We start from the raw sequence: 26,040 nt of genomic DNA on the forward strand, positions 1-26,040 counted from the left end.
TTTAGTCAAATCATTATTTTGATTATAATTATGTTAAGCCGTCTCTCAGCTTAAGTCGTAAGTGTTTCTATGGCATAAGTCTCTATAGTTTAAAAACCTTTTAAGGGTTAACTGTTATAAAGAGATAACTTCTTTAATAAGCTTTTAAGAACTTTTAAACTTCTTTTAACATAATATTTCATCATAAAATTCAAAATGCAAATCACGAGATCACCTCTTCGCCATAGAGAGAGATCATGGAGTTTCCGTTAATTAGCAATAAAATCACGTCTCTTGCGATATCTCCCAGCCTTCCACCAATTCCCCGAAATCGAGGGAAAGTTGTCTCTCCCGAAAAGCCCGATTAAAATATTCACAAAAGAAGTTTCTTGACTCTCTGAGCACCGCCCCCAAAATGAAGCCACAATCTTTTGTATAGCCCCTTGATGGATTTCTTGCTCTCATTCAATTTTATTTTCGGCAGAAAATATGTGATTAATGGTGAGAAAATTGGTGCGAAGAAGTCTTTTGAAAAGGAATAGAAGTCAATCAAGTGGGGTTATCTTCAAAAGAAGAAAATTAACTTTCTTTGCTGGCTTTTGTTGTTTGTATTTGTGGTAAGTTCTAGATCGATGACGAGATACTTTATTTTATTAAATTATGATTCATTTCCAGTGTCAAAGCAATTCACTGCATTTGAATATGTTGGTGTTAAGACTTTGCCAAAATCATTGAATATTTAATGGGTGTTGCGAAGAGGAGAAGTGTAAGAAGAAGACGAAAAAAAAGAGTCATTTTATGTGTTCAATGACATCGAAAAATGTGAGAATAGCTAACCAGTTTTAAGAATTGTAATTTTTTTTAAAAGAACTTTTGCTCAGGAGAAGATGACATGGATCGTGGTTTTAGGAGGAAGGAAGTGGATATTGTGAGGATTTTTTTTCTCATGAAAAATTTATGAACAAATCTCAAAAATACTCATCAATTTAGAAGCCAGAATTCGCACATTTTTGCTAATTCCCACAATTTGAGGCACCTTTATTGCCGGTTGTGTATATGTGAATATGTGCCGACAAATACAAATTTATGTTGGGTGAACGAGAGTAGGAAGGCCCCCTTCCATTCATCACACAGAGCCCCACTCTGCCCACCAACAGAGGCCCCAACTGAATGACTTCAACGGAAGAGCACGGAAAAAGCTCAGTCTACTGCTGAAAGTGCTTCATGTCGTGCTCATCATTTTTTTATCACATATATAACACTGCTTCCATACGATTCTTGTGTGCCTTCATCAATTGCCCCCCCTCAGACCCATTCCATTGAGGATTAACCCAGTGAAATCACCCTAAGAACAATTCCCTCCAATAAAGGCATTGGCCCCTTTGTGTTCAAAATTCCGGCAGGTGCTAAGGGACACTCATACGAAAAAAAAGTACCGGTAAAGGTGAACTTTTCGCAATGCTAAACGCGCCACTCAAATCAAAATTCCACTAAAAGTGCTCAAAAGTGGCCAATTTGTGATAAAATATCGCAAGTGTTTGCTCAAAAACGTGAAGTCAACATCACCTTATAAATATAAAATCAACATACGGCCTTTCTCGACCTTACGTAATCGCCGAGCCATCAAGTGAACCAACCATCGGAGTTTAAACTGAAAGTGTGTGTGCCATTTACATTCAAATTATAATCTCTCTCTCCATACAAAATTCTCGCTAAATATTCTCTGTTCCTGTGGACAAAAAGTGCCAGTTCCCACCCAAAAAAACCTCCCAAGGAATGTTGAGGAAAGAGTGATGTTTGAGGAAAGCCTTCACTGACCTCATCCTTCACTACTTCGCTTCAGTGACCTCCTTCAGGAGAGACAAAGACACCTGAGAGAGACTGTTTAGTGCATTAGTTTTTTTTTAAATCTTTTGTTCCCGCTTGTTTTTCCAACAAAAAGGTAAAGGAAAGGCTTTGAAAATTTCAGTGTTGTGTGAGAAATTTTCACGCAAAATACAGAAAAAAATCCTATGGAAATTGCTTAAAAGTACCAAAATCACGATTAAAAAAAGTATGATCTCATCAGTGATATATAAGAGGATTTATCTATTAATTAAAGAAGAAAGGTGATTTTAAGTATAAAATTGCAAATACAGAAAAATCGAAAAAAATCATTAAAAAAAGATTAACAGATCACTGCAAGAAATACTCTAGCAGCGAATGAAACCATGAAGAAACTTTAGCAAAAAGAATGTTAAATCCATTACACCCACAACCAAAGTCTTGTAATTAAATTTCAGCGACTTGTATCTAATGAATATTATTTTATATTTATTTCCTTTTCATTCAAATTCGTCACTGAGAGCAGCTATGTAAATTAGTGCTGTGAAATGGAAGAACAAACTAGTTAAACTTACACCGGCAAAGATTGTGAAATGATCGCAGACAAAGCCCATGATTGTTTCGAAATAAATCTATAAATCCTCAGACTTGGGGCTTACTTACGTGGTTAAACGGGTTAAACCTAACCCTCTATGGACCGGTAAAAAAAGCTTTAGGGTAAGTGTGCCAAATTTCGGCATAGTTGCATGCAAGCGTCAAAGTCTCAAGTTTGAAATGTAATATTTTAAATACAAATTGATTTTTTTTATTCTTTCTTTTGTAAGAGTGTTGCTTGGAACCTTGTAAAGAGTTTACCGTCTTTATTTACTCTAAAATCATTCTTAATACATTTTAAAATGAATAAAAATATAGACATAGCTTTGGTGCCCTATTTCGGCCACCTTCATTTTCATAGTTCCTTACCCTTAAGGAATTCTTCCAATATTATTTTCACGTCATCTCGTTTGTCGAAGTTACATTCGAATTTGGCGCACTTCCCCTAAATAGACAGAAAAAAATATTTTTTTAGGCCACCTGATGACCCACTCGTCCTGAAAGCGGAGATTACGAGAAATTTTGAAAAAAATGGATTAAAATGAATAAATTAGACAATAAAACTTACAAATATAAAATATTACAAATCAATGGCATTCCATGCGGCTTATGCCGGCTTCAGACCTAAGGTTTAGCCGGTTTAGCCCAGTTCCCGATTATCTCGAAATTCAAAATAGCAACCAATTCTATTGGTTTTCCAAAATTTAATGGATCGCTTGCCCATATTGTCAAATCTTAAGTGATAATTTTCCAAAAAATCTTGATTGATAAGAAATTAGAGAAGATAAGCCCTAAGACTTAGGTCTGAAGCTCGTATTAGAAATGAAAGATCTTCGAGAACTTGGTTAAGGGATTAGGGCAAAGCGTGTTACTCAAGCTTCGGACAATTCATTTTTCCTATGTTTTTAATGAATTTAGGGTGAAAGCAACGTCTATTGACACTTTAAGAATTTGTGTCAGCATAATTGACACCCTACTCTGTACCATTTGGGATACGAAATTTGAACATCTCTGTTTAGTAAAAGTCATATTACAGAAAAAACGCTATATTACTTATATTTTTCTAGATACATTAAATAATTTTCAACATTTTGACAAAAGTGTCAATAGGGGTTCCCTATATCGAACAGACGTTCCTCCGACCCTAATCCACGGTTCTTTTCAGAAAATTTGAGGCATTTGCCCAACTATTAAAATATTTAATATTACGATGGGTCATTTTCATAAAAAACGTATGAAAAGAAATTATTTGTTCTAGATCTAGTAATGTTAAAAAAGTTTTTTTATATAGTACAAGTCTAGAGTATTTTCTCAAAATTTCGAAACATTTTCCGTGGTCTTTCTTTCATCTTTACCAATGTAAAACCATGAGAAAATCCTAAAATTCAAAATTTGATTCTGTTCAAACTTGCCCTAATGTAAAGGCCCGAAGAGACCATGGCTGATCCTCGAGAAGAGAATGTTCAGTCTGCGAAATTTGGTAGCAAAGATATATCCCAAAGACCTCAAACTTGTCATACATTGAAGGCTTAGAATCATCTAGGGTCGAGGCAATGCCTGACTTTAAAAATTCGTATCGAAACCTATTGGTACTCTTTTTGTGCCATTTTAGATATATTATTTGAACACCTATCCTTGTAGAAAAAGGTAGATTAATGAAAAAATATTATATTACACTCGTATTGTATTAGATATATCAGATTAGTTAAAGTTCAATATTTTGATGAAATTGCAAAGTATTGTTCCCTGCTGAATAAGTGTCGCTTCGACTCTATTAGGGATAAAATTTGTATAAATTTATTATACAAATATTTGATACTTAATTTATACTTTATAAAATTCTTTACTGTTAAATTTTACAGGCTAAATATTCGCAATGATCAGCTTGACTCTATTTGGGCCTTACCCCGAGTAGAGACTTTAGAAAATTTCATAGCTGTGCTTAGCCGGCTCAGTCACTAAAAAGTGTCAACATTTTAATAGCTTTTCATTAAATCTCAATTTTCTAAAACTCATGCACATATTTCACTAAAATTTAAAAGACTTCTTCTATAGAGAAGTGCTTAAGCATTTGAGCAAAGGATTTTTTTTTTGCTTTTTTAATAACGAATTAATTTACAAAACCGAATGTGGTGTAAAATGTGCTGAAAAGTTTACTTTTCTATAAAGCTGCCTGAAAATCCAATTTTTTGAAAAATTCTTCGTTCAATTACGAGCTTTACTCTCTTGTTAATAGAAAATATTTGGTTTTTTAACTTCAAATGAACATACTATGAGTAATCGTGATTACCACAATGATAGATTTTTCAAAGAAGTTTACGAAAATCAAGTCCCATTGACTGCATTATGATTTTTTAATGAAATTTTCAAATAATATAGTTTAAATATTATACTTCTACATGCCCCTAAGGATTTTAATCAAATATTTTTGTTATGTTAAAAATAACAATAAAGAAAGTGTGGATTTTTATCTTCAGGACTCATATGCTTGGGGCTTGAATAAGTGTTTATTATTTTTTTTATATAATCCCTTAACCCTTATAGAGACGGTGAATCACCGGTGAACTAAAAAGATCTCTTTTTTCCGAACAATCCAAGGAAAAACATAACTTGAATCAGTTTGAATAAATTCTTCTCTCAATTAATCAAAGGCTTCTTCGGTGACCCTTTAGTCTTCAAAACTAATTTCATAAAAGATGGTATTTAATTTTTTGTAAACTTAAGAAACATGAATTATGTTGACTGCCGCAAACCCAGTCCTTTCAAAGGAATCTTCAAAATCAGGTCCCAAAGACTGAATCTTTAAAATGTTTAAATGAAAATTTTAGATAAAATTGATCAAATGTTGTACTTTTGTGTTCAAATGTTTGATTTTTTTTTAATATGCTGAAAGAAAGTTATAGAAAACATGCCTTGTTCACCCTTCGAGATCCACCTAATTCCCTAAATACCTAAGAGGGAAATTTTGGAAATTTTCATAGACGCGTGATATCGATTGTGTTATAAGAAGTGACTGTTCTCCATACACATCAACGTTTTACTGTCCATTTTTCTTTTAAATATTTAAATAATCTCAGTGAAAAGCTGAATCGCCCCAAGATCTTTGAAAAATATGACCACTTTTAGTGTAAATTTTCTCTTCCGTAGGACGGTGCAACAACATTTAATTGTTTGCGCAAATTAAATATTCCAGCCATAATTTTTCGTTAATAAACACTATTACAATATAATTAATCGATGACACGATTTCTTTATGAGAAACAACAAATGAAAAATGGAGTTATCACCTTCTTGCTGCACTCTAAACTCTAAGTCTAAAGCGGTAGAATTGCAAAAACATGTTCTTTTTACTTGTGGCTACCTTCTCATGTTATTTTTAATTTTAACTGAGACTGAAGTCTAAAAATAAAAAGGAACTTCAGGTATAGCATGGTATCATATAGAGAACCTGGGGCAAAATGTGAACTGATCGAAAAGTCCTACATTCGATATCTCTCAAGAAAAAAGAGATCGAGATTTCGAATTTTTGCCAGAGGTAAAATCAGTGAACCTTTCTATGTAATATTCTAAATTTTAAGGGACTTGAGCAGGAAACGTAGAATAAAAATTGAAATTTTGATTTTTCTTTTTAAAATAACTTCGTAACACGAAATATAGGGGAAAGTGCGCTACCTTCGGACGATTCAAGCTTCGGATAGTTAATTTTTTCTCTATGTTCCTTATGGATTTCACCCATTGCTCCATTGAGGCATTGGACTAGCTATTGAAATATAATATAATAATGGGCCAAATTTATTTATAACACATTAAAAAAGTGATTTGTGTGAAGCATAAATCGTCCGAAGGTAGCTCGCTTTCCCCCACACCGATTTTGAATAATATTTTTCGAGAATTTATGCATTCGTGAGTGTTTGAAGAATAATTTAGATCCGCAGAACACAAACTCGTTGTTCCTTTTAAGATTTTTCTCCGTAGAATTTTCCCCACATAAATTCTTTTATAACAAATTATCACTTTAATAATATTTAGATTAACTAGAAAAATAGTTTTCAACAATAGTACATGGGAAAAGATGCAAATTAATGTTGATTTTTAATTTTAAATAATAAAAAATACTTTTTACTATAAAGCAGGAGTTTTAAATCTTTTTGTTGTTGGTACTAAAAAGTTTAAATTTTAAAGCAAGATTTTAATACGTGCAATTCAATACATTCTTGATGTTGACGTATTTTAACTTTTCTTTGTTTTTCTTCGGTTGTTTTTCACGTACCTTTATATATTTTATTATTTTTGTTTTCAAATACCAAAGCGTTGTTTTTTGCATGATGTAAAAGATACTTTAATGTTAATCAGGTTTTTTTTGTATCCAGAATAAAGTATTGGCATATACAGCAAGTTTTCTTTTTATCTTTCCAGATTCTAATTAATATATTATTTCGATTTAAAAAAAAATCAATAAAAGATAAAAATTTGAACAGAATAAAAATTGATTTTTTGATCAAACTTTTGAATCATTTGAATAATTTGCCCTTTCCATTGATTAAACGCTTTTAGTTTTGTGTTTCATTTGTTGCTGAATTTAGTAAATTTTGCAAAATAAATTTAATAAAACCATAAACTTTGTTTACCGAAATTAAAATTTACAACTTTGCAAATCATCTTTTTTAAATTACAATAGAAATAAAATGTAATAGACTACACCGGCAGTATATTCATGCAGCAGGAGTTTTATTACTTAACTGATTGCAAGAGCTTTTTATGCTTCTTAATACAAAACAAATGGAGAATTTACAGACTAAATTATAAATGGTATAATAAACAGCTGTACAATGCATTTGAAAAATTACTAGAATAAAATTTTCCGAGTTAATGAAAAGCAAAATGGTTATTTAAATGAAAAAGAACACTTGTGAATTTAGATTTTTCCATATTTTTGTCTTTTTTTTCAATTGAAAATCCTATTTGTCTTTATAATGTGTCCCTTGCAGAAGCACCTTTTATATTATTCAGCAAAGCGTGGATTTATTGATTATTACTTTCTATAAAAAAATGCTTTACCAAAGCATTGTGTTCAGGTAAGAATAATACCATGTTGCTTATCATAAATCTTACTATTCTTGTTAAAGACTTTTAAATTCAAGATTTACATTGTGGACAGTAACTAATTTGTAGAATTATCGTGATTTTGCTTCTGATTGTGCCACTCAAGTGAGAAAAGATTAGAATTGCTCTTTTGAAATGGAAGCACTTTATTGGCTATTATTCTTAATCAAGATTCTGAAAATTGTGCTTCACCTTTTTTATTCTCAATTTGCGAATTGAAATCATGTTTCTCCAATGTATATTCTACTCTTCTAGAATCGAACACTGAATAATAGTGTAAATTTATATTTTTTTAATATTAAAATAGTAGAAAAAACGAGTTTATTTTTTAAATGAACATTCCTTGCACCGATCTGCAACATCTCAACTGTTTATTTTTGGTGAGAGCAACTTTTTTCTGCGAATCTGCAAGTTCCATAAATCTCTCATGTGAACATTGAGATGTCTCGCTGAAGGATGCATTTCAGCGAGACTGAAACTCAATCCCAAAGCCTACAGAAAGGTGAAAACACGTCTCGAATACGTGTGCAGTTAATGACCACATGCTAAAAGAATCTTTCTGGTGAACTCAATGCGATCATTGCGCAAATATTCATAAGAATGAGAGTTTTTTGAGCAATTTCCACTGGGTTTTGCATAATAATTACAAATATATGCGATATTTACAAAAGATTTTGCCTCGTATAGATCCCTGTGATTTGGATAATGCAAAGATGGTGCTAGAAAAAAGCCAGAAAAAGACATCTTCTCAGGGGAAAACCTCTGTTAAGACGTCCAAAACTTCGTCATCGACACAGAAGTCATCAAAGATCGTATCCTCCTCCAGTGGTGGGAGTGTCAGGATCGAGGAGAGTACCCACGATACCCCAGATACATCCTTAACATCGTACATTGTGAGTGAGGAGGTGATTGACCGAAAGCCCAAGGAGCACATTATCTTTGGAGGAACACAGATCACAGAAGTTGGCTCTGTGCTTGGCAAGAGTGAAGATGGCGGAAAAATTACGGAGAAATCCATCATCCGTGAATCACCTGGAGTGTCCACATTCACAAAAGTTGAATCTGGATCATCTTCCATGAGGAGTAGCACTCAGAAATCATCATCCAGCAGCTATGCTGTTGAGATCATTGATGGTAAAGAGGTAGTGAAGGATGCTCAGTCGAGAGAATGGGGTTCCAGTGATACCCAAAGTCGTGCTGAGGAATTCAAGTCAGTGTCTGGGACTGGGATAAAGTCAGAGACTCAGTATGCTGCTAAATCCGATAAGGATTCCATAAAGTATGACACAGGGAAGGCTGGTGCGAAGCCACTCTTTGATCGTGTCCTCGAGACTGAAGAACGCCTTGTGGAACAAGTTGGAAAGGAAAAACCCATAGATTACCATTCCCAGAGTACACAGTATGAGACCTATGATCCAGCAACTAAGAGGATCATCTCCCGAGGTGGAGATAGCCAGACTAATCTCTCTGAAGGCAAAACGATCCATAGTATCGATTCTACAAAACTCCAGACAGCTACCAAGGGAGACAAGATGGCAATTTCTGTGGCTGCCCTCGACGGCAAGACTTCCTCAGTTGATCGACTGACCGCAGAGAATGTGGAGATCTTCAATAGCAGTCTGGAGAAGAAGAGTCAAGCTCAAAGTACCAGTAAGAGTACTAAAACCGCAACGGTGATAACGGAGGAACGCAGAAGCAGTTTTGATGATGCTGCTTCCAGCAATACCTTCATCATTGAGGAGAGAGGTCAACAGGAAAGACAATCTGCGGTCACTGATAGAAATCAGAGCTCATGGGATGGCAAGTTCATTTATGAGAAACCACAAATTGTCACCAGCAGCACCAGCAGTAGCTACCAGACTCGAGATGTAAGTCCCTGAAATGGTTTTACAGATCGAGAAAACCACAAGCACACTTAACATAATGTTTCCTAATCTCTAATTTTTGTTCGTGCTTTCGTTTAACAGAATGTTGCAGATGCAACAACAACTTACAAAACTAAAGTCTGGGATGACAAAACCAAGGCTTGGAGAGTGGTTAATGAGACCACTGTCAATGAGAAGGATGCGATGCTGGAGACAAGTCATCGGTTTAATGATCAACCAGAAAGTAAGATGAGGAGTACAACGTCAACCAGAGAAGTCTTAGATAGTCGTGGACAAACTTCCAGTAAAGAAATCACACAAAATCGTGATCAAACATCCAAGAAACAAGTAACGGATACTCGTACTCAGACATCGAAGGATATCTCACAAAATCGAGGACAGACATCCAGCAAAGATATCACAGAAGTTCGTGGACAATCTTTAAAAAGTGATGTTTCAGAAATTCGTGATCAGTCTCTGACTCAGTCGTCGAAAAGTGAAATGAAAAGTTCAAGTACTTCTCAAACAAAGTCATCATCAGCGGTTAAGGAAACCAATAAGAGCTCAACAGAAAGCGTAAGCAAATCTTCAAGTAAAGTCCAACAGCAAGTTTACGATGAGAAGACCAAAACCTGGCAAGAAGTCAATGAGAAAACGCTGAAGAGCAAGCGTCCTTCGATCGTTCGTTACGTCAGTCAGGAAAGCGATGGATCATACACTACGATCTACAAGAGGAAGATCTTCGATGCTAGGACCAAACAGTGGAAAGTTGTGGATGAGAAAGTGTTCAAGGATCGGAGACCTCATGATACAATTCCTGAATATCCTATTGATGACACAACCAATCGAACTACAACAACTTACACAACGAAAGTCTACGACACGAAAACTGGCACGTGGAAGGTGGTAGATGAGCAAAGTTTTACTGACACCGACACTTTCATCCCAAAAGACATTGTCCAGGAAATTGAGAGGGATCACCCTGATTTGGCCAACATCACAACAACCACAGAAATTACAAAGGTAAGTTTAAGATTTAAGTGTTATCCATTTTAATTGACTATTTAATACCATTAAATATTTTAGTCCTGTTTCCTTCCTTTCCCTAATTGGCTAGGAATTGAAAGCTTTTCTGACCTTAGCCAGTGAGAGAAGCCAGCCAGTTCCATGCTCCCGGAGTTGTTGTACAGATTATATTACGTTTTATCACAGTGAAAATATCTTTTTCTGACATTCGGTCGCTTATACCGGGCGGGACTCGAACTCAAAACTTTACGAGTCTAGTCAGAGATCTCGTTCGCCCAAGACGCAACGGTCTTGCCTATTGCGCCACTGAGATCCTCTTCTACGTTACCTGCCATTTATTCGAGAGAAATATCCTTCGTGTATGACAATTTTTGAAGTATATAAAGCCATTTCGCACGGTTTTCTTCGGTCCCGAAAATATACTCCCGCACACTACGGGGAAGGTACTCCTGAGCGGTCTACAATGGACTTAGCGGATTCTTCCATCACGGAATATAACAACGATAACACTAATATAACATGATTGCATTGTAATAAAGTATTCCCAAACGATTAATAATAATAAAGTAGAATGGTTCTGGCTCCTTCTTCTGCCAATTTTCGGTATCAACTGTTCATGAGAAATGATTTTTAAATTTACTGCATTTGAAAAATTATTCACAGATTAGGCCTCAAAGGTAGGCAAGCATGCACAATTGTGTGTGCGTGATTTCGTCAGGTGCATAATCCCAGGATCGGTACCCTCTGTACCAAAATATTTTGTAAATAATTTTACGACGAATTTCTACGTTTCCATATATTTTTCCCAAGTGGAAAAGCATGACTAGAACTACGGCATTAGGTCATAAAAACTTAATTTTAACGTTTTTAATACTACGTCAACAGAATGACTAAAATTTTACTAGTTTGACACCAATTGAAAATTGTGTAAGCTTGGTATCGAAGCATCGACGTCACGGAACCCATTAGTAAATTAGGAAGTGTAAAAACAATGTTTAGGATAAGTATATGATATGAGAACCGGTAAGCGTCGAGAGTATGAGGTAACTCATAAAAAGTAGATTTTTGAAAAATCTTTTAGTTTGGACACACCAAGCTTTCCTCAATGGCTGAGCGAAAAAAATCGTACTAACCTAAATTTACTAACTGCGCTTAAAATCGATAGTCATTGAAGTTGTCATCAATAAGTAAATCTGACGTCGTTATTTCTTCTTCATGATTTCATACTTTTAGTCATTAATTTTGGAAACTCTCAGTTGTATTGAGAAGGTCAATCAGGTCAATACAATATACCAAGTAAACTTTAAGTCTTTGAAGCTTGTTTTTGCTACTTGGGTTTTGCACAAAAATAAAAGATAATGTAAAAGAAAATTAGTTAATGAGTGAAGAAATATTCGGAGGTTATATGGAGTATAAGAAGAAGAACAAGGTAAATTTATTAACAAATAAAGATAAGTTTAAAGAAATGAAAGAAATTGTGAAAAAGTACTACGTAAGTCTTGTGAGAATTTTCAATAGGGGAATATAGGCAGACTTCCCACGTATGAGCTTTCGAACGATGCGAATTTTCTCTTTATTTCCAAAGAGTTGGTTCCGTATTTCTTAGCCATAAGTTAAGTATTTATGAACATTATCTTCATTGTAAAAATAGGCAGCCAAGCCCTTCTTTCCTAGGTGCTAGGATCACAAATAGGAAATTGGCCGAAAATGTGTAATTTTGATGGCGCACATTTCATTTGATTTCTCATAGTTAAACTCATTTCTAAAAGAAAATCAGTTACACAGTGGATGAAGAGTATACTTGAGATGATATTTACGTAATAACTTTTTGCATCGGAGGGAAATTATTTTCACGCTGGCGGAAAATTCGCAAGTACTACACTGTGTGTGGTTTCAAACACTGAATGTGTGAGCATTTGCACATCCATCAGACAACTCCAGCTTGTAAATCATAACCTCACTAAAGCCTCATAAGCCACAGTGAGACATTCGTGGTCATTTCATCTTCGACAGACGTATAGTTTCCTTCCCATCTCCATATGAGACGACGGCTATTGACAGTGTGAACCGTGTGAACATGTTCATAGTCGAGTTTTTGATATTAATTTGGAAGAAAAAACGGTGCTCCAGAAAATGTAAAAAAAAGGTGTTTTAAAGATCTTTTAGTGCAGTGATAGTTTTCGCGGGTTCACGGGGGTACAGTATAACAATCGGAAAATAATTTTTAATTGTAGATAAAAATTTATTTCGAAAAAAAAGCAATGACGAACCCAAACCCCCATCATGTGAACGCTGCCCCAGGGGGCAAGAATCGCACAAATAGTAATATTTTTTTCATTTTCTTGTCCAGGAAAAACCAACAATTCTGTGATAGTGAACTAGGCATGCATAGAAACCTAAAAGATCAGAGAACTTTTTGATGTAGTGCAATTCACTGCCTATTTTACAGTTTAGCCAGAAAAAAGTCCTGAATATGAAGCACGATAAAATGTGCGAAGGCTGCCTACATTCCCCTAAATTTACATACGTAATCATTGCGTTAACTTTAAACAACTTTTGTTATTAAATCAAAAACATGAAAGCATATTTGACTAACGTAGCAGTAATGTAAAGTTTAAGTAAGTTAGCAGAGTTATCAGCGTTGAAAATTAAATGACGTAAAAATGACCTTTTCCTTACGTTATATGTTACTATTTTGGTAATAGAGTGTTTATTGGGTAAGTCTTTATTCACATTCGGATTTTTTTTTTTATTTTCAAAATTTAAAACTACTTTTTAAATTTTTTTCGAATAAAAAATGAGTTTGAATCAGACATTTAGTCTATCGTTTTATGTATGTATCATGCAAACATCAACTTTTGCAGTAATTACCTATTTAAACGGTGGTAATTTTACGACTCATTTGCAGATGACAAATTTTAATACTAATTTCTGTTTTACTGCTAACCTTATAGTCTCAAAACGACCACAATTAACTTTTGAGAGCTTAGGAAATAAAAAAAAATGCTAGACAATGAGATACAGTTTTTGCAAAATTTAAAATGCGAATCACGATGTTTAGCATACGAGCATCAGGTTTTTTTTTGCAAACTCTTAATCCCATGGTGTCCAAATATTTTTTTACTTTATGATTTATTGAAACATCGGAAATATTGCTAAAGATTGTAAATTTCGATGAATCACCTCTATTTTAGAATATTCTGTAGGTGATTCTTTTATTTCTTTATTTGTTTGGTCTTCTTTTTTGCATATAGATCCCACACATAATGCCTGGAACAGTTATAAAATTTTTTGGAGGTTGATCCCAAAGTGAATTCCATGATACAGTGGTGTATCTTGGAGTTAAATTTACCCACGTTATCTCACAAATTTTCTCACATTTTTCGTAATCGTATTACAGTTTGCATTTTTCGCATATCTCAGCGTTGATAGCGAACTCTCTGAAGGTTATCGAAAAGAGAGAAGGCAATAAATTAATGAATTTATGTGTATACAATCTTATCGAAAATGAGAAAAATTTCACTATATACACACATTGGTAGAAAATTGATTTTTCTCAGTTTGTAAGCCACTCAAGATCCAGTCATTATGCAAATTAGTAAATAATTTTAGAAAAAAACAGTCATTTTCTAGCAATTTTGCTAAATGATCTGTGCATGGTAATGTTAGTCATTTGCGTGGCGAAAATCGCGTCCATACATGGGGAGGAGAGGTTGCATTTTCAATATGAGTAACTTTCGAGAGAAACCACTTAATCTTCCTATTTTATTTGAATGAATCGGTGATCAAGAAATTATCGTGTAGGTGGGACTTTGAGGTGGCGCGTAGGTTGATCATTTCATGTTAATCTACTTTCTTGTCTGCCATTTCGTTTTTTTCTGCACTTATATTCTTATAGATTGTGGTTGCTAAGAAATTGTTTCCTTTGCAGATCTTTGACGCCACAACCAACACTTGGCGAGTGATCGATGAGAAAACCTCAACAGATGTCCTCGAGAGAATCATTCAGGGACCACAGCGCACAAAGGATATATATGTGCAGAATATAACGGATATTGATAAATATAAATCTGTTAAGGATTCCACTGAAACTAACATTGATATTTCAAACAGAACTGATATAACAGACGTGACTAAAAGGACAATAGATGAATTGGACATCAATAAATTGGGGATCACGGAAAACTTGCAAAGAAATAAGGATACCGTAAAGAAAACAAGTGTTTTAGATGATGTTTCAGACAATCGGATCATCAGAGAAGAGATAGATATTGAGCGAAAAACCATAAATGATACGATCACTGATCATACATCAAGAGACTCGGTGAGACATTAACGACAATTGCTTGTTAAGTGTGTTATTTGCTAAGAGAATTTATTAAATTTATGCGTCTCTTTCAATTGATCCAACAGAAAATCACACAGTCAACGACAAAAACTGGAGGTCAGAGTAAATATGAGGAAATTACCAAGAGTGATGTCATCAAGATTTCAGATAAAGTGTCACGAGATTCTGCACGGAATTTAATTAACAAAGAACAGTGTATCTGTGAAATTTGTACATGTGGGTGAGTGAATCTTCCTAAGTTATGGCTATGACCTAATACAAAAATTGCTCCAATTAAAGTATTAAACTAACATAAATTTTTTTCGAAATATTTTTAGCCGCCACAGTTGCGTTCACAAGACAGAAGATCACATTGTAATCACAGAAGACAAAAGAATCGAAAATCAAACGGCTTACAATCAAGACTTTGTGAAAAAGCACGTTGATAAGTACACTGATATCCGAGAAATAGTAAAGAAGCCACAAGATAACTTGAAACTCGAAGGAGATTTTCAGGAATATCGCAAAGTGATAGATGAGCACAAAATCGTTAAAGGCGAACGAGCTGATGTTATTCGAAGAAAGGATAATCTAACAACAACTGGTGAATTTACAGGTAAAACCACTTCCCTCCCAACTTCATTATAAACTTATTCTAATTCTCTTTTTCTCTGGCAGACATCACTACTGCAAGAACTGACTTCACCGATTACACCATAGAAAGAGAACGCGTTTCTCCAATTCGTCGGAATACTTACACAAAGATCGAAGGAGACTTTGACTTTACAACGACCAATCAAACTGAGTTCATTGACAAGGAAATTCACTATCAACGACCAAGGAAGAGAACTTGGACAAAGGACGATGTGGAGAAGTTCTACTCTCAAACAGATGTGACTAGCCAAACAACGAACCAAGAACAATATCGTGCTATTAAGGACACAAAAGACATAAGGCATGAGAAGAAAAAGCCCCAAGACAACCTACGTCCCGAAGGAGAGTTCTACACACCAGAAAAGCCTGGATACAGACCAGCTGAGAGACCGAAACAAGTCCGACCTGAAGATAACTTGCGTCCCGAGGGAGACTTTGAACGTCCAACAAAGTACCAACCAGCCCCAGGAGAAAAAAGGACCCCTATTAAACATGGTGATAATCTTAAACCTGAAGGTGATTTTGATCGTCCTGAGAAACCTGGGTACCGGCCAGCAGAACGACCTCAACAAGTTAGACACCATGATAATCTGCGCCCTGAGGGAGAATTCTATACTCCAGAAAAACCAGGATACCGTCCAGCAGAAAGACCTAAACAAGTTCGTCCTGAGGATAATCTCAAACCTGAAGGAGATTTTCAAAGGCCGCAGAAATCAGAATTCAAACCAGCAGAGCGTCCTCAACAAAAAAGACCAGAGGATAACCTTCGTCCTGAAGGTGACTTTGAACGTCCTACGAAGTATCAACCGTCTCCGGCTGAGAAGAGGACTCCTATTCGTCATGGAGACAATCTGAAACCAGAAGGAGATTTCGAACGTCCCGAAAAACCTGGGTACCGTCCTGCTGAAAGACCTCAACAAGTCAAGCCTGAGGACAATCTCCGTCCCGAAGGAGAGTTCTACACTCCTGAGAAACCAGGTTACCGTCCTGCTGAAAGACCCAAACAAGTCAGACCTGAAGATAATCTGAAACCTGAAGGAGATTTCCAAAGGCCAGAGCGCTCAGAATTCCGACCAGCTGAACGTCCTCAGCAGAAGAGGCCAGAGGACAACCTTCGTCCAGAAGGAGACTTTGAACGTCCTGTACGGTTCCAACCATCTCCAGGTGAGAAGAGAACTCCAATTCGTCATGGAGACAATTTGAAACCAGAAGGAGATTTTGAACGTCCCGAAAAACCTGGGTACCGCCCTGCTGAGAGACCTCAACAAGTCAGGCATGACGACAATCTCCGTCCTGAAGGTGAATTTTACACTCCTGAGAAACCAGGTTATCGTCCTGCTGAAAGACCCAAACAAGTCAGACCTGAAGACAATCTTAAGCCAGAGGGGGATTTCCAAAGGCCGGAACGACCTGAATTCAGACCGGCTGAACGTCCTCAACAAAAGAGACCGCAAGACAATCTGCGTCCAGAAGGTGATTTTGAGCGCCCGGCTAAGTACCAACCATCTCCGGCAGAAAAAAGAACACCAATTCGTCATGGAGATAATTTGAAACCAGAAGGAGATTTCGAACGTCCCGAGAAGCCTGGGTACCGACCTGCTGAAAGACCTCAGCAAGTCAAGCACGAGGACAATCTCCGTCCCGAAGGACAGTTCTACACTCCTGAGAAACCAGGTTATCGTCCAGCTGAAAGACCCAAACAAGTCAGACCAGAAGATAACCTTAAACCAGAGGGAGATTTCCAGAGGCCAGAGCGCCCAGAATTCAGACCAGCTGAACGTCCTCAGCAGAAGAGACCAGAGGACAACCTTCGTCCAGAAGGAGACTTTGAACGTCCAGTAAAATCACAACCATCTCCAGCTGAAAAGAGGACTCCAATTCGTCATGGAGACAATCTGAAACCAGAAGGAGACTTCGAACGTCCCGAGAAGCCTGGGTACCGTCCTGCTGAGAGACCGCAACAAGTTAGGCATGAGGACAATCTCCGTCCCGAGGGAGAGTTCTACACTCCTGAAAAGCCAGGTTATCGTCCTGCTGAAAGACCTAAACAAGTCAGACCAGAAGATAATCTCAAACCTGAAGGAGATTTCCAGAGGCCAGAGCGCCCAGAATTCCGACCAGCTGAACGTCCGCAACAGAAGAGACCAGAGGACAACCTTCGCCCAGAAGGAGACTTTGAACGTCCTACGAAGTATCAACCGTCTCCGGCTGAGAAGAGGACTCCAATTCGTCATGGAGATAATCTGAAACCAGAAGGAGACTTCGAACGTCCCGAGAAGCCTGGGTACCGTCCTGCTGAGAGACCGCAACAAGTTAGGCATGAGGACAATCTCCGTCCCGAGGGAGAGTTCTACACTCCTGAAAAGCCAGGTTATCGTCCTGCTGAAAGACCCAAACAAGTCAGACCAGAAGATAATCTCAAACCTGAAGGAGATTTCCAAAGGCCAGAGCGTCCAGAATTCCGACCAGCTGAACGTCCACAGCAGAAGAGACCAGAGGACAACCTTCGCCCAGAAGGAGACTTTGAACGTCCTGTGAAACCACAACCGTCTCCAGCTGAAAAGAGGGCTCCAATTCGTCATGGAGACAATCTGAAACCAGAAGGAGATTTTGAACGTCCTGAAAAGCCTGGGTACCGTCCTGCTGAAAGGCCTCAACAAGTTAAGCATGAGGACAATCTTCGTCCTGAAGGTGAATTCTACACTCCTGAGAAACCAGGTTATCGTCCTGCTGAAAGACCGAAACAAGTCAGACCAGAAGACAACCTTAAACCAGAGGGAGATTTCCAGAGGCCAGAGCGCCCAGAATTCCGACCAGCTGAACGTCCTCAGCAGAAGAGACCAGAGGACAACCTTCGCCCAGAAGGAGACTTTGAACGTCCTGTGAAACCACAACCATCTCCAGCTGAGAAGCGTGCTCCAATTCGTCATGGAGACAATCTGAAACCAGAAGGAGACTTCGAACGTCCTGAAAAACCTGGGTACCGTCCTGCTGAGAGGCCGCAACAAGTAAAGCACGAGGACAATCTCCGTCCCGAGGGAGAATTCTACACTCCTGAGAAACCAGGTTATCGCCCTGCTGAAAGACCCAAACAAGTCAGACCAGAAGATAATCTCAAACCTGAAGGAGATTTCCAAAGGCCAGAGCGCCCAGAATTCCGACCAGCTGAACGTCCTCAGCAGAAGAGACCAGAGGACAACCTTCGCCCAGAAGGAGACTTTGAACGTCCTGTGAAACCACAACCATCTCCAGCTGAAAAGAGGGCTCCAATTCGTCATGGAGACAATCTGAAACCAGAAGGAGACTTCGAACGTCCCGAGAAGCCTGGGTACCGTCCTGCTGAGAGACCGCAACAAGTTAGGCATGAAGACAATCTCCGTCCCGAAGGAGAGTTCTACACTCCTGAAAAGCCAGGTTATCGTCCTGCTGAAAGACCTAAACAAGTCAGACCAGAAGATAATCTGAAACCTGAAGGAGATTTCCAAAGGCCAGAGCGTCCAGAATTCCGACCAGCTGAACGTCCTCAGCAGAAGAGACCAGAGGACAACCTTCGCCCAGAAGGAGACTTTGAACGTCCTGTGAAACCACAACCGTCTCCAGCTGAAAAGAGGGCTCCAATTCGTCATGGAGATAATTTGAAACCAGAAGGAGATTTCGAACGTCCTGAGAAGCCTGGGTACCGTCCTGCTGAGAGACCTCAGCAAGTCAAGCATGAGGATAATCTTCGTCCCGAAGGAGAACTTTACACTCCTGAGAAACCAGGTTATCGTCCTGCTGAAAGACCGAAACAAGTCAGACCAGAAGACAACCTTAAACCAGAGGGAGATTTCCAGAGGCCAGAGCGCCCAGAATTCCGACCAGCTGAACGTCCTCAGCAGAAGAGACCAGAGGACAACCTTCGCCCAGAAGGAGACTTTGAACGTCCTGTGAAACCACAACCATCTCCAGCTGAGAAGCGTGCTCCAATTCGTCATGGAGACAATCTGAAACCAGAAGGAGACTTCGAACGTCCTGAAAAACCTGGGTACCGTCCTGCTGAGAGGCCGCAACAAGTAAAGCACGAGGACAATCTCCGTCCCGAGGGAGAATTCTACACTCCTGAGAAACCAGGTTATCGTCCTGCTGAAAGACCCAAACAAGTCAGACCAGAAGATAATCTCAAACCTGAAGGAGATTTCCAAAGGCCAGAGCGCCCAGAATTCCGACCAGCTGAACGTCCTCAGCAGAAGAGACCAGAGGACAACCTTCGCCCAGAAGGAGACTTTGAACGTCCTGTGAAACCACAACCATCTCCAGCTGAGAAGCGTGCTCCAATTCGTCATGGAGACAATCTGAAACCAGAAGGAGACTTCGAACGTCCTGAAAAACCTGGGTACCGTCCTGCTGAGAGGCCGCAACAAGTAAAGCACGAGGACAATCTCCGTCCCGAGGGAGAATTCTACACTCCTGAGAAACCAGGTTATCGCCCTGCTGAAAGACCCAAACAAGTCAGACCAGAAGATAATCTTAAACCTGAAGGAGATTTCCAAAGGCCAGAGCGCCCAGAATTCCGACCAGCTGAACGTCCTCAGCAGAAGAGACCAGAGGACAACCTTCGCCCAGAAGGAGACTTTGAACGTCCTGTGAAACCACAACCATCTCCAGCTGAAAAGAGGGCTCCAATTCGTCATGGAGACAATCTGAAACCAGAAGGAGACTTCGAACGTCCCGAGAAGCCTGGGTACCGTCCTGCTGAGAGACCGCAACAAGTTAGGCATGAAGACAATCTCCGTCCCGAAGGAGAGTTCTACACTCCTGAAAAGCCAGGTTATCGTCCTGCTGAAAGACCTAAACAAGTCAGACCAGAAGATAATCTGAAACCTGAAGGAGATTTCCAAAGGCCAGAGCGTCCAGAATTCCGACCAGCTGAACGTCCTCAGCAGAAGAGACCAGAGGACAACCTTCGCCCAGAAGGAGACTTTGAACGTCCTGTGAAACCACAACCGTCTCCAGCTGAAAAGAGGGCTCCAATTCGTCATGGAGATAATTTGAAACCAGAAGGAGATTTCGAACGTCCTGAGAAGCCTGGGTACCGTCCTGCTGAGAGACCTCAGCAAGTCAAGCATGAGGATAATCTTCGTCCCGAAGGAGAACTTTACACTCCTGAGAAACCAGGTTATCGTCCAGCTGAAAGACCGAAACAAGTCAGACCAGAAGACAACCTTAAACCAGAGGGAGATTTCCAGAGGCCAGAGCGCCCAGAATTCAGACCAGCTGAACGTCCTCAGCAGAAGAGACCAGAGGACAACCTTCGCCCAGAAGGAGACTTTGAACGTCCTGTGAAACCACAACCATCTCCAGCTGAGAAGCGTGCTCCAATTCGTCATGGAGACAATCTGAAACCAGAAGGAGACTTCGAACGTCCCGAGAAACCTGGGTACCGTCCTGCTGATAGACCTCAACAAGTTAGGCATGAGGACAATCTCCGTCCCGAAGGTGAATTCTATACTCCTGAAAAGCCAGGTTATCGTCCTGCTGAGAGACCTAAACAAGTTAGACCAGAAGACAACCTCAAACCAGAGGGAGATTTCCAAAGGCCAGAGCGCCCAGAATTCAGACCAGCTGAACGTCCTCAGCAGAAGAGGCCAGAGGACAACCTTCGTCCTGAAGGAGACTTTGAACGCCCTGTTAAACCACAACCATCTCCAGCTGAAAAGAGGGCTCCAATTCGTCATGGAGATAATTTGAAACCAGAAGGAGATTTCGAACGTCCTGAGAAGCCTGGGTACCGTCCTGCTGATAGACCTCAACAAGTTAGGCATGAGGACAATCTCCGTCCCGAAGGTGAATTCTACACTCCTGAAAAGCCAGGTTATCGTCCTGCTGAGAGACCTAAACAAGTTAGACCAGAAGACAACCTCAAACCAGAGGGAGATTTCCAAAGGCCAGAGCGCCCAGAATTCAGACCAGCTGAACGTCCGCAACAGAAGAGGCCGGAAGATAACCTTCGTCCTGAAGGAGACTTTGAACGCCCTGTTAAACCACAACCATCTCCAGCTGAAAAGAGGGCTCCAATTCGTCATGGAGATAATTTGAAACCAGAGGGAGATTTCGAACGTCCAGAGAAGCCTGGATACCGTCCTGCTGAGAGGCCGCAACAAGTAAAGCACGAGGACAATCTCCGTCCCGAGGGAGAATTCTACACTCCTGAGAAACCAGGTTATCGCCCTGCTGAAAGACCCAAACAAGTCAGACCAGAAGATAATCTCAAACCTGAAGGAGATTTCCAGAGGCCGGAGCGCACAGAATTCCGACCAGCTGAACGTCCTCAGCAGAAGAGGCCAGAGGACAACCTTCGCCCAGAAGGAGACTTTGAACGTCCTGTGAAACCACAACCATCTCCAGCTGAGAAGCGTGCTCCAATTCGTCATGGAGACAATCTGAAACCAGAAGGAGATTTCGAGCGTCCCGAGAAGCCTGGGTACCGTCCTGCTGATAGACCTCAACAAGTTAGGCATGAGGACAATCTTCGTCCTGAAGGAGAGTTCTACACTCCTGAAAAGCCAGGTTATCGTCCTGCTGAAAGACCTAAACAAGTCAGACCAGAGGATAATCTCAAACCTGAAGGAGATTTCCAAAGACCTGAAAAGACGGAGTTTAGACCGGCTGAACGTCCGCAGCAGAAGAGACCAGAAGACAACCTTCGTCCAGAAGGTGACTTTGAACGTCCTGTGAAGTCACAACCGTCTCCAGCAGAAAAGAGGGCTCCAATTCGACACGGAGATAATTTGAAACCAGAAGGAGATTTCGAACGTCCCGAGAAGCCTGGGTACCGTCCTGTTGAAAGGCCTCAACAAGTCAAGCATGAGGACAATCTTCGTCCCGAAGGAGAGTTCTACACTCCTGAAAAGCCAGGTTATCGTCCCGCTGAAAGACCCAAACAAGTCAGACCAGAAGACAACCTTAAACCAGAGGGAGATTTCCAGAGGCCAGAGCGTCCAGAATTTCGACCAGCTGAACGTCCTCAGCAGAAGAGGCCAGAGGACAACCTTCGTCCTGAAGGTGACTTTGAACGTCCAGTCAAATCACAACCATCTCCAGCAGAAAAGAGGACTCCAATTCGTCATGGAGACAATCTGAAACCAGAAGGAGACTTCGAACGTCCCGAAAAACCTGGGTACCGTCCTGCTGAGAGACCGCAACAAGTTAAGCATGAGGACAATCTTCGTCCTGAAGGAGAGTTTTACACTCCTGAAAAGTCTGGTTATCGCCCGGCTGAAAGGCCGAAGCAAGTACGTCCAGAAGACAATCTTAAGCCAGAGGGAGATTTTCAGAGACCCGAAAAAGCTGAGTTCCGACCAGCTGAACGTCCTCAGCAGAAGAGGCCAGAGGATAATCTTCGTCCAGAAGGAGACTTTGAACGACCAACCAAGGCTCAGCCTTCACCAGGTGAAAAGCGATCTCCAATTCGTCATGGTGATAACTTGAAACCAGAAGGAGATTTCGAGCGCCCCGAAAAGCCTGGATATCGTCCTGCTGAAAGGCCTCAACAAGTTAAGCATGAAGATAATCTCCGTCCAGAGGGACAGTTTTATACCCCTGAGAAACCAGGTTATCGTTCTGCTGAAAGACCGAAGCAAGTACGTCCTGAAGATAATCTCAAACCCGAAGGAGATTTCCAAAGACCTGAAAAGGCTGAATTCAAACCTGCTGAACGTCCACAGCAAAAAAGACCAGAGGATAATCTTCGGCCTGAGGGTGATTTTGAGCGGCCAACTAAGGCCCAACCATCTCCAGGTGAGAAGAGATCTCCAATTCGTCATGGAGATAATTTGAAACCAGAAGGAGACTTTGAACGTCCTCACAAACCAGGATATCGACCTGCCGAGCGACCAAAACAAGTCAAACATGAGGATAACCTTCGTCCGGAAGGAGATTTCTATACTCCAGAAAAACCAGGATATCGTCCTGCTGAAAGACCAAAGCAAGTCAAGCCTGAAGATAATTTGAAACCGGAAGGAAAAATGATCATTGAAAGGGAAGATCAGTATAGTACCGTAAAGGGAGATCGTTACGATGTTGTGAAACGAACTGATAATCTTAGTATGACTGGAGAGTTTATTGATATGAAGAAGAAAGATGATTACTCCATGACTAGAGGTGAAAGAGCTGAGGTTGTGACTCGGGAAGACAATCTTAAAATGAGTGGTGAATTTACGTCTAAACGTTCTTCTGATGACTATAAAAGCGTACGAACTGAGAAAGTCGAAGTTGTTCGTCATAAGGACAACTTGAGATTGGAGGGTAACTTCGAGGATCATCATCGTCGTGATGACTTTACTGTTGTCCGTGGAGAGAGAGTAGAAGTGGTGAAGCATCCTGACAATCTTAGACCTGAAGGTACATTTGAGAAGAGGGACCAGCCAAAGTTCACTCCTGTTGAGAAGAGGAAGCCAATTAAACAGAACGACAACCTGAAACTGGAAGGTAGCTTCTATAGGCCAGAAAAATCACCCACTGAAAGGAAAGATAGTCGTCCAACACCAATTAAGCACAAAGATAATCTGAAGCTAGAAGGAGAGTTTGATAAACCTGAAAAGAAACCATACTCTCCAGCTGAAAGGCCTACTATCAAGAAACCACAGGATAATTTGAAGGTTACTGGAGACTTTGAAGGAAAAACCACTCAACAATCGGAATTCCGTGTAGTTCGTGGTGAGAGAGCTGATGTGAAAAGAGTGGAAGATCATCTTAATGTTGGATCAGGAACAATGGAAACAACTACAACATCTTCTTCAAGTTTCAAACAACAGAAGAAGTCCCAAGTGGTCAAACCAACAACAACGAAACAGAATATATTGAAATCTAATATAACTCTGGGAGATGATACTTCTGTTTCTAGGACAACTAATCAGATGAATTACACAGATGTCAGACAGAAAACTGCTAGTGAGAAGACGACCACAGTGAAGGAGGACACGTCAACGAAACAGGGTCTCCAAGATGGAATGATTGTAGTTACAACGAAAAAGGTTACAACGGTTTTGGCTAATGAGACTCCCAACGAAGTTCCAGTTACCGAAGTTATCCACACTGATAACAAGGTTAACGTGAGGCAGCATGAAACAAAATCCTCTTCAAATGTGAACATGATCAAGCAGACAAATGTAGTTAACAAAAGTGAAGCTATCGAGGAAATTCGAACTAAGAAAACTGAAACTGAGGCCAGGAAAGAGAGAATCATGCAAGCGAGGATCGCTAAGGAAAAATCTCTACAGGAATCATCTCAGAAGACTAAAAATGTTAATTTGAGGCAGACTGATGTCCTGAACCAGAGAACAATAATTGACAATGAGGAAAGAACTCGTGGGGGATCCCAGTTCATTTCCCGTCAGAGTGATATTATCAACCAACAGCTGAATCTGAGGAGTAACGACGAAGCTATTCATCACAGGTAAGAATATTTTGTTGGGAAAAATATGAAGTATGAATAGTGATATTTAAATTTTTATATTCACAGCCATAAGCAATCGATGAGAAGCGATCATTCGGATAGCAGAATGTCCTGCAATGAAAGCAGCGAGAAGCACTTGCAGGAGTCACAGCGTCGTAATTATGTGGCTGAAAAGAATGCTGTTAATACACAATACCATCGTCGGAATGTCCTCTCAACGGAAGCTGATGTTTCAAATGCTGTCTTCCATCGTAAAACAACATCTTCAAATGCCAACGAAGCCGTCCAGTCCACAAGTCTAAGCTCAACAGCTGCTATTCAGAGGAAGAGTTTGTCGAATCTTCATGATCAGTCTCTGTACTCAGCATCTTCAACGGAACGCAAGAGTTACAGTTCCCTTCATCGTCAGGGACGCGAACACGATATCAGAGGCAGTACTTGGGTCACACATGTTGAACAGCCAAGTAGAGTTAGCCACAAGGACAACCTGAGTATTGGAAAAGGAGAGTTCTATGGACGAGTGGAATCTAAGAGCTATGGTAACTGGACAAGTTCATCTGCAGCCGGAGTTAGATCATACGAAGCTCCCATTACTAAACGCACCATGAACTCCTCAAGCATCTCCTTTGGGGACTCCTCCGGCTTCACTGGTTACCGGAAGGAGTACGTACGTGTCCATGAGGGACCCTGTCCAGCCGTACACATCGACAAGGGTGCTTTCAAACATACACGCGATACAAAGACGCACAAGTTCTACTTGCCCGTGACCAAGAAATAATCGTCCATTCCACGCTTCTGCGATACAATTAGTTCCCCGCGTAGAAAAATAAAAACAAAAGCAATACTATACACGTTTTGATAACAGGTGCTCAGAAAGAGTCTACTCAAATGTTCTACAATATAATATTAACAGATTTTATTAATCATTCCTTTTGCTATTAACGTTGACTCTGTTGAACGATTTTAACAAGTGTTTTATGTCAGTTAATTAACATGTTATTTTTCTATGCATTTAATTGAAATAAAAAGTATTTTGCCATTTTTGAATTGAGTCTTTTTATGTGATGATAAAAGTTGTTTGACGATTATATTCTTCATGGAATATCACAATTGCATTTTTGAGCTCTCTCTAAAGGCCCAGGTCAAACGATAAGAACGGTGAGATATATTGAGTTGGAAACTTCGAGGGACACATAAAGAGTAAGGTAAGGTGTGACATAATACCAAAAGTAAAG

The 26,040-nt window shown here is 39.6% G+C and overlaps 1 protein-coding gene across 1 annotated transcript; it reads left to right on the top strand.

Annotated features, from left to right (window-relative positions):
* Window positions 1-1,133: 1,133 nt before the first annotated feature.
* Window positions 1,134-25,852, top strand: LOC129801197 (titin). Its single transcript, XM_055845997.1, has 8 exons — window positions 1,134-1,921; window positions 8,188-9,368; window positions 9,468-10,388; window positions 14,323-14,715; window positions 14,805-14,959; window positions 15,057-15,334; window positions 15,397-24,805; window positions 24,872-25,852. The coding sequence occupies exons 2-8, from the start codon at window positions 8,214-8,216 to the stop codon at window positions 25,581-25,583; spliced, it is 13,023 nt and encodes a 4,340-aa protein (XP_055701972.1). The 5' UTR covers window positions 1,134-1,921; window positions 8,188-8,213; the 3' UTR covers window positions 25,584-25,852.
* Window positions 25,853-26,040: the final 188 nt, after the last annotated feature.

This window comes from Phlebotomus papatasi, chromosome 2, assembly GCF_024763615.1.
Source record: "Phlebotomus papatasi isolate M1 chromosome 2, Ppap_2.1, whole genome shotgun sequence".
In the NCBI taxonomy this organism is placed as follows: Eukaryota; Metazoa; Arthropoda; class Insecta; order Diptera; family Psychodidae; genus Phlebotomus; species Phlebotomus papatasi.